Here is a 16,505-nt window from a genome sequence, read left to right on the forward strand (position 1 = left end):
CTTGGGATAGAAAGGCCTCTCCCCAGCCTGTGACAGTATCAACAAAGACCAGCAAGTATTTGTAGCTATACAGTCCAGCTTGACTTCAGTGAAGCCCAATTCCCCAAATTCACCGGGTATTGTATCTTGACACCATTGACCTTGGGGAAGCATCTTAGCATCTACCTGGACACAGGTCAGATGGTCATCAGAAATACTCTGAAGTGTTTCTCAGTGTCCAGGTAGCCAGACATGAGGGGAGATGAGTTCTGAGATCTTCTTAGGTTACAGTGCATGGAACAATGCAAGGCAGTTAGTGAGTTTTGGCCCAGTACCTTTGGCATACAGATTCTTCTGCCAGGTAAAATCCATCATCCACTGTGGCTCTCCTGAGCCCCCAAGTCATAATATGACTTGATATCTTCTGGACTGTACTCAAAGCTGAGTTGTGGCTCAGGGATAGCAGAGAGTTCCAGAATAGTCTGGGGTTTGGGTTCCTGGAGAGGAGCCCTTTCAATGATTCTTTACATTTGGAGGTATGAAGAATGATTTGTATTAGAGGAGACAGGAATAAATGACCAGGCTAAAGAACTAGACACTAATAGGGATAAGAGAGAAAGTTGACCAAAAAAACCAAGACAACAAACTAACGGACTTGACCTTGGCCTGAACCAATCTGAGCCCCACCTTCTGCAGTTTCCTGCATTGTCTCAGCCTTTAGGATAGGATGGCATCAAGGCTGTGAATACAGCATTCTTCATGGATTCTATGCTTGGCTCCTGATTATGTGGCTGTGACTGGTGGCAAGAGCCCTTTACAAACAGACACCTCAGGAGAAGGTAACAGAAAGCAAGACTCCATGACTCCAGGCTCTGGGAAATTAGACTAGTTAATGAAGGGTTAACTCCTAAAGCCTCAGGTAGACTGAGAAGCTCTGCAGAGGGAAGAGGACTTGAAGGATCACACCTGCAGAAGTTCCTAAGGAGAGCCACACACCAAACCAGCTGGGATGTTCCCCTTCCAGACTGCAGGGGAACTCACCTGCAGATGGACTCCTCCATCCCCAAACTTCCCCTCTGCCATGCCATCAAATCCATGAGTGTGGTCACAGTCCCTAGCAGACAGTACAGAACTGCACTTCTTTTGACTGAGGAACAATGGTGCTTGTAGAGATGCCAGGATGGGTCTTTATGTCCACATCACCTCCATCAACCCCTGCCTAACAGCATGTCCTGGTGCCACAGATGTTACTCTCTGGACAGATGAGTGGAACTGACATGTCAGTCTGTTCCAGATCCTTCTCTCCATCAATTCAGAGGAGAGAGCAGAAGGCCCAACCCTGATTGTGTTCAGTTCTCCCGAGGAGAATCTTGCAGGCTTTAGTTTCACTTTCTGTTTCAGGTTCCTGCTGTGACTATAAAAGCACACACACTCACCACAGCTCCCAGAGCTGTTTCCCAGCCCTTCTCTGAGAGTGCAGTTGGTGTGCAAGTCCACAAGACAGCAGAGAGTCAAGGCAGGATTCTGAGGAGCCGGTCCTGGTGAGAACCCAGAGAACTGCTGCCACCTTCACAGCAACCATGGGGTAAGGATTTCCCTGCTCTGCAGTTTGAGTGAACCCAGCACACAGACATTTGCTTGTGACCAGGTCTGACTGAGGCTGCTTCTATTCCTTTGTTCTGCCTTCTCTTCTACTACTGAAAAGGGAACAAGGATGCTAATTTTCCTGAGGGTTCAGGGACCCTGTTTAATGGGTGTGCTGTTGGCAGAGGCTGGATGGACGACAGCAAGCTGGCTTTAGTGTTTCAGGCTGTCTCACACATGTAGTTGGAAACACCTGGAGCGACTTTAGCATGCTCATCTCACAGAGAGAGACAGTTAACAATGAGAACTTCAGGAATGGATAAGTTACCTGTCTATCTACTTAGAGCCCTCAAAGAGAGCAGCTGCTTAGAGTGTTCTCCTTCCCATCACCTGACTATTGGTGAAATTATTAAGGCCACTCCACGTTGTTAAAAGGGAGGTTTATTTTGTGGGGTAACTTACAAATGAAGGGATAGGTTGTAGGGTCTGGCAAAGGTATGGCACAGTCCGGCAGTGTTCTCTGGAGAACTCTGCTCCGTCTACCTCCAGCGTCCAGGGTCTCAGAACCAAGAGAGCCCTCTCCTCTGGATCCTGGGTCTTCAGCTTCCTCCCTCAGCCCTGCCTTGTGGGCGTAACCATTACCGAAGCCTCAATGGGGGTTGGAACTTCCAGGCCAATGCTGGGATAGCTACCCACTACACCTGACCCCACTCCTTCATTGTCCTTGGGAGGTACACAGCAGATACCCAAAGGACCTTTTGGGATGAGGTTCAAAGATTCTGGGCCAGGTGGTTTGTTACCCTTCCCAGCTGGCTTAACCAATGGACAGCACACATTTTTTCAACCACCCATGATTAAGAAACAAAAATGTAGAAATACAATTCCTTCTATCAAGAATGATTTAAGATACCAGCCCCCTTCCAAGAAATACAATATACATAGTCATATATTTTATATGCAACTATATGTACACATGACATATATATTCAGTGCATATGCAATATATAGTACACATATTCAAGAAATACTAGGCACTGAGTGGAGTCTTATTTATGTGAATGGCTCTGACTTTTTTACGTTTGAAATTGCCATCCAGGTTTAAAGTGTCAGTCAGAACAATTGTTTTGCATTAATTCCTTGAGTATCTCTTGGCTTTGGCAATTATTCTTCAGCCTTTAAATATAGAACCATCGATAGTAAATGATGAGACAGAATACAGAGATCATAGTGGTAGAAAACTGTGGAGGCAAAGTAAGTCGAGAGCAGAAGGCTGTAGGACCTGTCAGGGGACAGTTAAGCATATGGTCAGTGAGCAAGCTCTGCCTGGGTCTACAATTCCTACCACTCCAGTAGGTGCCTAGGACTGTGGTTTGCAAATGGTTTCCTACAGTGGGAGAAAAGCTGGAGACCTCTGACTGTACAGGGGATCCTGAGCAACCACACCTGGCTGCTGTCTGTCCCAGTTGCCCACACAAATTTCTCCTGCCTCTGTGCTGCTCAGCTTTCCTGCTGCAAGGACTTATGCACAAATTCATGTGCCTCCTCCTTGGGGCACAGGTCCCCAGCAGGATTTCTTTTGAGCCTCCCAGTTCCTCCTGGGCAACTACTATCCAGTTTTAGAGTGCTTTCAGCTGCCCTGCCAATGCCTTTATTTCCCATAAGGTGTGGGCACAATCTCTAATTCACTGTGCTCTGTTGTAGGCAGGGAAAGCAAAGAAAAGCAGGATTGAATCTGATGCCCCTGGGCCATGATTAATCTGCCTACAGAAATCTCTCCATCACATCTAAGTGCTCTGTAAAAGAAGGAATAACCATGCATTTGGTTATTTCAGAGAGACAGAGACAGAGAGAAACAGGCAGAGACAGAGACTGAGAGACTAGAAACTTCTTAACCTTTTGTCTTTTTCTAGCCTGGCTCATCAAATATTAGTGGTACAGACCTGAGTCCAGGCATAATTTCTAAACATTCCCTGGGCCACTTTTGAAATATCCAAATATTTGTGTCCAACATCAGTGAAAATGGACAAGGGCCACATGATTAAAAACAGAAATAGAGACATATTCTTAGAAAAAAATAAAGGCACTCTGGAAATTAAAATGGATGAGTGAGATAAGGGAGCATTGGGCCATGAGGCTTATGACCATTTACACAGAATGAACCAAGAGCCCTGTCTCTTCTCTAGGATGGTACATCAAGGGCATTTTGAGCATCCTCTGTCCATTACTTGAAGCCAAGGGAAGGAAGGAATTCAGGTGTTTCTCTGCAAACTGGATTCCTTTGTGGTCAATGATGCGCTCTCTTTGTAGTCCCTAATCTCAAGCCACTCTCCATAAGGTCTCAACTGTCATGTAAAAGGAAGGAGAAAGCATGACAATTGCTTCCTTCCATAGGAGGCATAAAATGGTGCAGGTCAGATGCTTCAGTGGACCAAGGGCTTGCCAAGCAAGCATGAGGATTGCAATCTCAGTGTTTCTGCTGAGAGAAGGGAGGGAACCACTAGGCTTTCCTTCTCCAAACACAAGCAGGTGGAGACCAGTGCCTGACTCTTTCCTCTGACCTTCATATGCCTGCCTTGGCATTAGCACCCCTCCACACACAAAACACACACACACCACACACTTTAAATGTCACATGAAAACAGACTGAGGAAAGAACACAGTTAATTATTGGTAAATATTACTTCTTAGTATGTTTGTTTTTGCTTTCCCTTAATCCTCTTTGATGTATTCTTGCACAACATTTTTCATGTTTGAAAGTATGACTTAATTAAGTTTTTGAGATTATGATTTAATTCTTCCTCTCTTCCCTTTTATCTTTCTCTCTGAAATCCCCATTCCTTGTTCTCCTTGTTCTGTTTCAAAGCCATGCCCTCTTTTCTCATAAATTAACATTGTAATCAATTGTACACATGTACACACAGAGACACAAAACATATATGCACGCACACGCACACACACACACACACACACACACACACACACACACACACAGAGAGAGAGAGAGAGAGAGTTCCTGGCAAAGACACGAAAGACTGCATGAGGATAAAGCAGGAATGTGGCCCTCTGTAAGTCAGGAAGAAACACCTCCTAGGTGAGGGGCTATATAGGCAGGCTATTTGATCTGGCATTTATAACTTGCTAGATAAAAGAAAAAATAAAGTTCTCTTATGTAAGCCACTGGGTCCACAGTGACACCCTAGGCATTAGGATGCAGGCATGCAAGCAGTGTTTTGTCTCTTGAGTCTTTTTGTAACCCCATCCTCTATGGTGTATATGTTTTTTCTTACAGGGTACTTACGCTTGCATCATAATGTGTTGATTATTTTAGGTTGAAGTGAGTCAAATTGTGTTTTCAATTTTGGTTTTACCATTGGAAGGTTCTTAAACATATCATAAAATTATGGTGTTAAAGACTTTATTTCCAAAATGTCATATGCCTATGTGGATTGCATTGAATCTGTGGTTCTTTGGGTAGTTGTATCATCTTACTGATAAGCTGGAAACAGGGTATTCTCTTACAGTACTAAGTCTCATTTTGAAAGAATTTAGTAATGGACTGAAAAGAGGGTTCCAGGATCATTCATTGCAATTTAAATGGAAAGCCCCAGGGCAAACAAGGTGTCAATCTCAGTAGATGCCCCAAAAAGGAAAATGGAGAAGAAATGGGGGATGGGATATGCACGCATATTGTGTTGAACTTTCATGAAGGACAGCCACATGGTACACAAGCGGCCACATGGCTGGGAGGGGAGCTTTAGAAGAGAAAGAAAGGAAAAGTTTAGGGGGAGTTGGCAGAATAGTCCTACCTTTCCAGGTCAGGGCACCAAAGGCAGGCAGGCTCAGCTCAAACTCATGGCAGCTGCTAGGCATTGCACTACAGGGAGAAGACATTCTGGGAAAGAAAATCCATTACCTCATAAAAGGGAGAAGTATTCCTCCTGTCTCTTCAGTGTGGATGAAGGTAAACTTGCCTTTCCAGGGCAGATCATTAGCCAGATCAAGGACCTCCCCAACTAGAATAGCTCTTAAGTGAGGAGGCATGGGCAGGTCTCCACCTAGTGGTAGATCTTCTTCCACAGACTAGTAGATAACAGTTTTTCCTTAATGGGCCTTTCTTTATAGTGAACCATTTGAATGTTGCCCTGCCTCATTAATACAAGTTATCATTCTATTACTTTTAATTTTAATTTCTTTTAAAGAACATTACAGTGTTCAACGTTCATTGGGTATGTACAACATTTATCCATTCCTTTGGCAAAATGGAGCCTTCTCCAACTTTCTCTTACCTTCTCTCTTGCAGTGACTGATTTCTACAAATTCAACAACCTTTTGCGTGTCATTTCACACTTACATTACATCCTTTAATGACTGATTACAGTGATAGGGACAAAGTTGACAGTTGCCAAAGGCTAAAAACTGTGTGAGGACTAAGGCTACAGGTGTGTCTGGACAGGGCAGCAGGAACTGGAGGCAGTGGTGAGGAAGGAGCCTACATCAGCTGATGAATGTCCGTTCCTGTGCTTAGTTCATTAAGGGGACAAATGACAGTGGCCCACGTGTCATAGCAACCGCCTCAGCTCCCTCACTTGTTCTCTTACTGTAGTTGTAGAAGATGTACATATTGAAAGACCCCAGGGGAAGGAGAAAGATGGGTTCTGCACTCACTGGGAAGCTTTCCATGAATCTATACTTTTTAGAGGTTAAGGAGGAAAACACGATCCTGACCAAACATCACATCATTTCAGTTATGGTCCTTTTCCTGTTCCATGCACTAGATGGTCCTCAAGTCAATAATGTTTAGGGAAGTTCTGCATTGAAAACTAGTCAAATGACAAGGAAGAGGATTTGAGTTGGACAGAAGGTTCCTAGACTAAGGTGAATTTTAATTCAGGACTCAGTGTGCTCACAGCCACACAAAGCTTCCATTGAGTCAATAGTGGTTTTATGTTCTGATCTTACAGTATAGAAAACTGATGTTAATGCTCCACAGTAGGTGGGTTTCCAGAAGATTTATTGTGGGATTATAAGTGGAAACTTCACTGAAAGAAAGAAGACAAAGTTCCTTTTGTACAGCAGTTCTCAATTATGTGTCACCATCCATCTGGGGGACACATATTGGATATTTATATTATGATTGATAACAGTAGCAAAATTACAGTTATGAAGTGGCAATGAAATAATTTCAAGGTTGGCAGCCACCACAAGATGCTGATCTGTATTAAAGGGCCACAGCATTAGGAAGTTTAAAAACCACTATGGTCTAGTAAAATTGGGACCTGGAAGAGAGGGCCATCAATGGTCACTAGTGCATTCTTCATAACATTCATGGATGGAGGCAGGAGGTATAGGTGTGCAAACCTGACCAAGTGGCTGATCCATGACGTATCTAGATGGCTGTCTGTTTCCATTAGCCTACCCTTATCTCACAGTGCTAGTGTGCTCAGTTATGGGTAAGACCTAAGAGGATAGCACACCTGTATTCTACTATTCTTGGCATGGCCAGGTGAAAACCAAAGACAGCTGCTTTAAGCACAATGGCATCTCAAGTCTCTGGAAGAGACACTTACCAACCGGACCAAGGGCCTTTTTGCCTTCTGAGCTCTGATAAATCTCAAAGCTTCTTGTTTGGGGGTACCTACCCTAAACCTGAGTGACTAGATTCTATAGGTTGTTCACAATACTGATAGGAAAGTAGGAAGCTCTAATGGAGTTTATAACACATACCACATGCTACACATTTATAGGATCACTATATCCTCACAGTCGTGTATGGAAAATACTAAGGTTATTTTAATTTCACAGATGGACACAGTGTGATACTCAGGCATGTGTGAGACAGATATGGGAAGCACTTTATTGCTCTATAGGGAAACAAGAAAATGCATGAAGTTTGTATAGGTGTCTTTAAAATGAAGGGATTCTTTGTAACCATAGGAAGGGAGAGTGAAGTTGAGTCATTATCTAGAAGCCCTGCACCTAAATAGACAAAAATAAAAGGCCCAGAGAAGAATCATGTCTCTAGTGTCACAAGGCAGAGAACATGACCATTGGTTCTGAGTCAGCCTACAGGAGAACATCATGCCAGCTCCTTATTTGTGTCAGAGATGAGAGAGGCAGTCCATGCAACGACTTTTCCCCAACAGGCAGTGTTTACCACACAGACAGGTCCCGTTTATGTCAGCTCAAGTGGCATTTACTTGTATACATAGTCCAAAGATATAAGGAATGAGGAACAGTTTTTTAGAGTTCCCAACCTCAGAGACAAAGTCTGGCATGTATGTTTGTATGCCTGTATCCGTGTGTCAATGTCCAATCTTGACTGAAAGGATTAACTTACAACCTAAGATTGTAAGTACAAGTACATGTACATGCGTGTATAAAGAGGCTCTGGCAGTTCAAATAAATGGAGTTGAGGGTTTGATGTAAAAACAAGTCAATAAATTCTAAAGTAAAAAGATATCAAGCTTAAAAGAAATAAGCAAGAATGTTGTGAAAAGTGCTTTGCTTGGAGTCAATTTCTGTTCATTTTTCACATAATAAATCAGCTTGCTTCTTTCTCACAGAGAGAATGTTGGCGGTGATCAGGTCAAGGAGAATCTGATTCAGCTGAGATGTCACTTCACATGGGATCTGCTGTTAGAAGACATTGACATACCTGATTTAGAGACGAGGATCTCTGAGGAGCTTGAATTCCTAGACATCAAGGACACAGTGGGAATGCTCAACTTCCAGGCCTATGTGAGACACCTGAAAGGCCAGCATGAGGAAGCCCTGCAGAGCTTGATGGAAGCAGAAGCCTTGATCCAGAGAGAGCAGATGGGCAAGAGAAGCCTTGTGACCTGGGGCAACTGTGCCTGGGTGCATTATCACATGGGCAGTTTGCCAGAAGCCCAGACCTACCTGGACAAGGTGGAGAACACGTGTAAGGAATTGGGAAGTCCCTTCCCATATAGGATGGAGTGTGCTGAGATGGACTGTGAACAAGGCTGGGCCTTGCTGAAGTGTGGAGGACAGAATTATAAACAAGCCATGGCCTGCTTTGCAAAGGCTCTAGAAGTGGAGCCTGAAAACCCTGAATATAACACTGGTTATGCTATTGTAGCCTATCGTCTAGACTGTGATGACAATAATATTTCTCTAGAACCCCTAAGGAAGGCTGTCAGGTTAAATCCAAAAGATCCATATATTAAAGTTTATCTTGCCCTGAAGCTTCAGGTGTTAAGAGAAACAGCTGACGCAGAAACATACATTGAAGAAGCCCTCAGTAGCACATCCTGCCAACACTATATCTTTCGCTATACAGCCAAGTATTACCGAAGGAAAGGCTGCATAGACAAGGCTCTCCATCTGCTACACAGGGCCCTGCAGGCATCACCTGCCTCTGGTTACCTGCATTACCAGCTAGGGCTCTGCTACAAGCAACGGATGATCCCACTGCTGTCATCTAGAAACAAGCAGCCCAGAAGTCAGAGCGATGTGCAGGAATTGGCACAACAGGCCATTTGTGAATTTCAAGAGGCTGTGAAACTCAGGCCCACATTTGAGATGGCTTATGTTGGCATGGCTGAAGTGCAGGCAGAAATTGGCCAGTATGAAGAAGCAGAGGCAAATTTCCAGAAGGCACTGAACATGAAAAATCTTGAGTGTCACATAGAGCAGGACATTCATTTCCACTATGGCCATTACCAACAATTTCATCAGAAATCAGATGACAAGGCGATCACCCACTACTTAAAAGGTCTGAAAATAGAAGAAAAGACCTTTGCCTGGAGGAAACTACTCACAGCTTTGGAGAAAGTGGCCACAAGACGTGCTGACCAGCATGTTCGACTTGTGGAGAGCACCAGCTTGCTTGGTTTGGTTCACAAACTGAAGGGGGAAGAGGAGGAGGCCCTGCAGTGCTATGAGAGGGCTCTGAGGCTCACTAGGGGAGTGAACCCTGAGTTCTGAATGCAGCTCCCCTCTGTGAAGTGAATGTACTCATAACTGCGGGTTCCTACCCTTTTTTCTGATCTCTTTCTCCAGAACAGCATGGCTTGCTAAAATGCCAAGTGTCATGGTCCACAGGAATATGAAATAGAAGTCCAGATATATGTAATAAAGCTATACCTTGAAAGGTCAAGAAATCCTTCAAGAGGGAATTCATTTATTGGAGAGTATTCAGCTTTTAATGTTCAGCTGTTTCTTGCTATGAATTTCGTGAGCTCATATTTTCCCCAATAACTGTATATATGGACAAATATGCTCAACGTACTTGGATAAGGTCACATAGACAAGGCTTTCTGCCTCCAGACTTCCTGATCCCTTTTTAGTATTTGAATTAGGTATCTGCCTTTTGCAACTATCTCCTTTAGCTACATCCAAAGATGGGGCAGCTCCCAACAAAGTATTCAAGAACAAGGGAGGAGTAGCTGGCCAGACCACCTGTAGGTGCCTGAAGCCCCGGAATTAAGGTGAAACCTCCTTTTCCAGACAGAGCCTGGCCCCTAGGCCAATTCCTGGCTCCTAGGTGCATAGCTTTGCTTCTTGTGCAAATCAAGCTAAGATCTCCCCTTCTCCTACAGCCTTAGAACAACTTCTTAGAACAAAAGGTTTTCTTCTTGCCAGGTGCTTCCTGCTGTGATGCAGACTGTCCATCAGTACTCCTCCCCTGACTTGTCAGAAAAACTGACTTAGGAAAATAGAGGCAGTTTTATTTTAGTGACTTATAGATGTTTTTACCCAAATACCTGGAAGTTTGTAGTTTGAGTGTATTTATGATAGACTTGTAATGTTTTCACCTAACCATAAATGAGGATATATTTCTAGCATGTAAATTCCTTTTCTGATTTATTCCAGCCCTTATCTAACTCCACCTTTATTCACTCCCACTTTGTGTTGCAAGTGAAGTTAACCAGGAGCTTCTGGTGGGGACCTTGCAATTCTTCTAGTGTATTATAAACATGAGAGTTGTTGCTGTTTTTAGGGAGATATAGACTGGTACCCTGAGTGAAGCAGGCAGAATTAATGGTGGCAGACGAATAAACCAGCTGGACAAAAGAGCTCCGTGTGTTTAAATTAATTTCCCGCCCTTAGTAGCATCTCTTCTGGGCCCCTGGGAAGGAAATTTAAGAGGCTGGACCTCAAAATTTCTGACAGCCAAGTAGCTCAATGCATTGGCTCCTGCTACCACTTTGTTGTCCCTCACTGTCACTGTACTACTGTCTAGAAGAAACTTCCATCCCCACTGTTGGTTAAGGCGGTGGCTCTCTTGGCTGGCCGCCGCCCACAGCGACCATGCTGATGGAAGAGAGTGCTGGATGGAAGAGAAAGCTTGACATAGTTACTGATAAGAAGTCACAACATGCCCACACGGTTGGGCTTGCCTGGAGGACTGCCTAGTTATTTCTGTGTAAAGTGCGCGTGGCCATGTAATCTACGTGCATGCGTGGAGTAGCCACATGCAGTCCTGTACGCCTGCGCAGCCCTCTCTTTAAAAAGCCGGCGCCATTTTGCACAGGTCTCTTCTCTTCTCTTTCTGCTCTTCTCTTCTCTTCTCTTCTCTTCTCTCTTCTCTCTTCTCTTCTCTTCCTTTTCTCTTGACCATGTGGCCTGTCACGTCTCTTTTATCCTATATTAATAAACAGCTGTTCTGTGGTTTTGTCGTGTTTGGGACGTGTTCCTTGCAGGGTAAGAGTGCAAAAGAACTAACAGTTACCTTTCTAGAGCTTTATTGGGAAGGAAGGAAAGAGAGAGAGAGAGAGGGAGAGAGAGAGAGAGAGAGAGAGAGAGAGAGAAAGGCCATGCGGACGTGGGGGGAGGGTACAGAAGAAGAGAGAGCAGAAAGAGAAAAAGGAAGGCACAGAGCACCCACCCACTTTTTAGGCTGGGACGCCTTCGCAGACTGATGACGAAATTAAGGATAGAATCCTTACACCTCACTATACCTGCATATTTAGTGACCATGACAGACCCCAGCTGTCTGGTCTCCATTGAACTGTGGAATCAGGAACTCTTTCCTGCTGTGGATATCACTCTGTATAAATAAAGTGCTGATTGGCTATTAGCCAGGCAGGAAGGATAGGGTAGGCGGGACAAGGAAGAGGAGAAGGCTGGGAACAGGAAAGCTGGGAGGAGACACTGCCAGCCCCTGCTGCCATGAGAAGCAACATGTAAAGATACCAGTAAGCCACAAGCCATGTGGCAAAGTATAGACTAACAGAAATGGGCTAAATATAAGAGTAAGAGCTAGACAATGGTAGGCCTGAGCTAATGGCCAAGTAGTTTAAATAATATAAGTGTGATTATTTTATATGTGGGTTGTGGGACCGTGGGGGCTTGGAGGAACCTGGAGAGAAGCTCTCCAATTACACTTTCCCTTATGTCTGTCTCCTGGGAACAAGAATCTTCCATCCTCTGCTTGCCAGTATCCTGGACAGAGAAGTCTTCTCCAAGGAAGCTTTCAATCTGGGTCACCAGAAACTCTTGTTTGCTCTCAGAGCAAAAAATATGAGCAAAAGAGAGAGTTTGAAAGTTGAGAGGTCTTACCTTACTGCAGAATAATTCACAGCTAATAAGAGTCTTAAGTTTGGGGAAAGCCAAGCAAAGGAAACTTGCCTGGACCTTACAGACAGAAGATGATATAAGGAGATTTGTCCAGGTTTTCTGTGCTATTGATAGTGTGTTATATGTGATGTTTTCACCTCAACTAAAGTATATTCAGTAAAATTCCTTGGGAATCACAAAATCTTCCAGTGTAATTTGTTGATAGAATGGAAAGGATATCCCTTCATTGTCCTCAAGAAGGCTTGGCATATCAGAATCAACTAACAGAAGTCTATTGGCAGGCAGGAAAGACAGTTCTGCATATAAACCTTGCAAGGGGTTTGTGAAAAGATGGTTACATTTCATTCTCGACATCATGGGATAGTAGGGGTGACTGATGCTGCCTTCTTACCAGACAGCTACTGTTTATCATTGGGGATTATGTTGTTAGAGATAGGTTTAGGATTCATTCACCTGACACCTGGGAACATACAGCTGATATTTTTAATAGATGTTTATTTGATAAGCCAAAATCATGTTTATTACATATAAGCAAAGTTAAAATTTAGGGCAAATTCTCAGGATTCAAAATACTGCTCCCTAGGAGTCACAGTCAATGCAGAGGAAGAGTAACTAATTGGAAAGGAAAGTGCATGGGAGAGAGAAAGATTAGGAGACAGAAAGAGGGCTTACACTTTGATTCACTAGCCAGGGTGTGGAAACTTGGCAGACTCTTCTCATCTAGGAAACCATTTACACACTTCCCCCAAGGTTTTTCAAGGGATGGTATGTGGGTCAGACATTGGATGCTTCACTACTTGGGGTGTCCTGTTGTGACTAAGTCTTGTCCCCTTCACTTCCCTCCATGAGAGTTGTAGTCTGGCAGGTCTAAAGCAGAGAACATAAACACTTAAAATTCTCCCCTTGATTAAAGTACACTGTGGTTCCTAGGTCCAGGGCTCAGCAAGCCCAGCATGCACCCATGTGCTCTGTGTCTGCTCACCCACACTGCCCATGCTCAGGAGCACTTCCCCATCCTCTGCATCTCCTCTCTCCTTGTTCCTGCTGTTCAGCTGTCCTGTGAGCTCTGTTGGGTTTTCTTTGCTCTTCCTTATCCCCTCTGGGCATGGTCTCCTTTTGTCATCCTAATCTTCTCATTCACACAACTGCATGACTGAAACTACAGCAAGTTGAGGGGTGCCCTCCACAGCTGTGCGAGGACAAGCATGGGGGACACAACACACACACACACACACACACACACACACACACACACACAGCCACCTCTGCTGCTCCACAAATCTGGACAATTTTCAGGACCCTACCCATTCTCACAATGCAAGATAAGTCATGTAGCTTCTCTTAGGCTAGTAATGCCACATTGACCAATGCACGTAGCTCTAAGTTTGTGAAGGGTCTCAGATATTAAACCATTGGCTGAATCATTTGTGGTCAGGGTACATGAAGAAAAGGAGCTACTACAAGTACTATGTCTTGATGTAAACAGCCTGGCCTTGGTTAGCAGTTAACAACACTGGGGATTAGTCTTTGTGTATTTTCTGTAGGAGTAGATTAATCTGTTTTGGACTTGTTCTAACGTCTTTGCAAAGTCAGTTAATGCTGTCATGGATACAGAACACTGTTACTTTCCTGTGTCAGTAAAGAATATTCTGTTAATATTTATGTTCATCAGAATTATACAGCTTAAACAGAAACACATAGGTAAATGTGCGCCCAGACATGTAAGACATACTACCAAAAGACTTTAGAAAGCAACTCATAGCTGTTATTATTAGGGGGGCTCCCCATCAGGGAGTTATACGTCTAGTGAGTCAACCTGTCAAACACTAGTTGTAACCTGTCATATACTGCCATGGTCCTCAGCAAGTGTGTCATGACATATTATGAAGGTCAGTATAACCCTCCAGATTTAATTTTCTCCTCCACCAAGGATTCTGGTGACTGATTCCAGGAGGCAACCGTTATAAAAAGCATTTAAACTCTGTCTAGCCACCACACAAACACATACCTCCTGGTTCTTCATAATTAAACTTTATTGGGAAAGTGGCCAAGGAGTACTCATCTCCTGTTGGTGTCAGCTGACTAAGGTTTAGGGATAAAACTCTCTGGTAAGGGAAACTTTCATGAGAGTTTATCATTCTATCAAGGAGATGGAATTGGATATTTAAGCCCCTTTCAATGAATTTTTAAATTTGGAGGAGTGAAGGATGAGCTATCTTTGGGCACACAGCAATGAATGGCCGGGCTAAAACAACAGACCCCAATAGGGCTGAGAAAGTAGGTTAGCAAGAAAGCAAGACAACAGACTAAGGGACTTGACCTCGGCCTGAACCAATCTGAGCCCCACCTTCTGCAGTTCCCGACGCTGGTCTCAGCCTTTAGGATAGGATGGCATCAAGGCTGTGAATGAAGCATTCTCTAGAGATTCTATGCTTGGCTCTTGCTTATGTGGCTGTGACTGGTGGAGAGAGCCCTTTACAAACAGACACCTCAGGAGAAGGTAACAGAAAGTAAGACTCCATGACTTTAGGCTCTGGGAAATTGGCCTAGTTAATGAATGGTTAACTCCTAAAGCCTCAGGTAGACCTAGAAGCTCTGCTCTGCAGGAGGAAGAGGACTTGAAGGATCACACCTGCAGTAGTTCCTAAGGAGAGCCACACACCAAAACCAGCTGGGATGTTCCCTGCTGTGGGATGTTCTGTATGTCAAATGTGTTGCTCTGATTGGTTAAAATAAATAAAGTACTGATTGGCCAGTAGCCAGGCAGGAAGAATAAGGTAGGCGGGACAAGGAAGAGGAGAAGGCTGGGAACAGGAAGGCTGAGGGGATAGGCTGCCAGCTGTGGCCATGACAAGATGTAAGGTACTGGTAAGCCACGAGCCACGTGGCAAAGTATAGATTAATAGAAATGGGCTAAATATAAGAGTAAGAGCTAGACAATGGTAGGCCTGAGCTAAGGGCCAAGCAGTTTAAATAATGTGTCCATATGATTATTTTATACGTGGGTTATGGTGGCACCTGGAGAGAAGCTCTCCAACTACATTCCCCTTCCAGACTGCAGGGGAACTCACCTGCAGATGGACTCCTCCATCCCCAAACTTCCCCTCTGCCATGCCATCAAATCCATGAGTGTGGTCTCAGTTCCTAGCAGACAGTGCAGAACTGCAGTTCTTTTGACTGAGGAACAATGGTGCTTGTGGAGATGCCAGGCTGGGTCTTTATGTCCACATCACCTCCATCAACCCCTGCCTAACAGCATGTCCTGGTACCACAGATGTATCTGTGGAGAGCAGAATGGAACTGACATGTCACTCTGTTCCAGAGCCTTCTCTCCATTTGTTCAGAGGAGAGAGCAGAAGCCCAATCCCTGTTTGCTCTGTTTCCCTGAGGAGAACCTGCAGGCTTTAGTTTCACTTTCTTGTTTCAGTTTCCCCAAGTCAAAACCTGCAGGCTTTAGTTTCACTTTCCTGTTTCAGGTTCCTACTGTGACTATAAAAGCACACACTCACCACAGCTCCCAGAGCTGTTTCCCAGCCCTTCTCTGAGAGTGCAGTTGGTGTGCAAGTCCACAAGACAGCAGAGAGTCAAGGCAGGATTCTGAGGAGCCTGTCCTGGTGAGAACCCAGAGAACTGCTGCCACCTTCACAGCAACCATGGGGTAAGGATTTCCCTGCTCTGCAGTTTGAGTGAACCCAGCACACAGAGGTTTGCTTGTGACCAGGTCTGACTGAGCCTGCTTCTATTCCTTTGTTCTGTCTTCTGCCTTCTCTTTCTGCTACTGAAAAGGGAACAAGGATGCTAATTGTCCTGAGGGTCCAGGGACCCTGTTTCATGGGTGTGCTGTTGGCTGGGGCTGGATGGGTGACAGCAAGCTGGCTTTAGTGTTTCAGGCTGTCTCACACATGTAGTTGGAAACACCTTGGGCGACTTTAGCATGCTCATCTCACAGAGAGACAGCTACCAAGGAGAACTTCAGGAATGGACAAGGCACCGCTTTACACACCACTCAAACTCTAAAAGGGTAGAGACTGCTTAGAGTGTCCTCCTTCCCATCACCTGACCCCACTCCTTCATTGTCCTTGGGATGTACACAGCAGACACCCAAAGGACCTTTTAAGATGAGGTTCAAAGATTCTGGGCCAGGTGGTTTGTTACCCATCCCTGGCTGGCTCGAGCAATGGACAGCACACATTTATTTCAATCATGCATGATTAAGAAACAAAAATATGGACATACATGTCCTTCTGACAAGTGGTATTTAAGTTTCTTGCCCTCCTGCAATAAACTCAATATACATGGTCACATATTTATTCGCAACTATGTGTACATATAACATATGTACTCAATGCATATGCAATATATATGTACATATATATACATTACATATATATAACTAC

The 16,505-nt window shown here is 44.3% G+C and overlaps 1 protein-coding gene across 1 annotated transcript; it reads left to right on the top strand.

Annotated features, from left to right (window-relative positions):
- Window positions 1-1,393: 1,393 nt before the first annotated feature.
- Window positions 1,394-10,943, top strand: LOC118586711 (interferon-induced protein with tetratricopeptide repeats 1-like). Its single transcript, XM_036191880.1, has 2 exons — window positions 1,394-1,564; window positions 8,127-10,943. Exons 1-2 carry the CDS (start codon window positions 1,560-1,562, stop codon window positions 9,511-9,513), a joined length of 1,392 nt encoding a protein of 463 aa, XP_036047773.1. The 5' UTR covers window positions 1,394-1,559; the 3' UTR covers window positions 9,514-10,943.
- The last annotated feature ends 5,562 nt before the right edge of the window (window positions 10,944-16,505 follow it).

This window comes from Onychomys torridus, chromosome 1 (assembly GCF_903995425.1).
Source record: "Onychomys torridus chromosome 1, mOncTor1.1, whole genome shotgun sequence".
Lineage (NCBI taxonomy): Eukaryota > Metazoa > Chordata > Mammalia > Rodentia > Cricetidae > Onychomys > Onychomys torridus.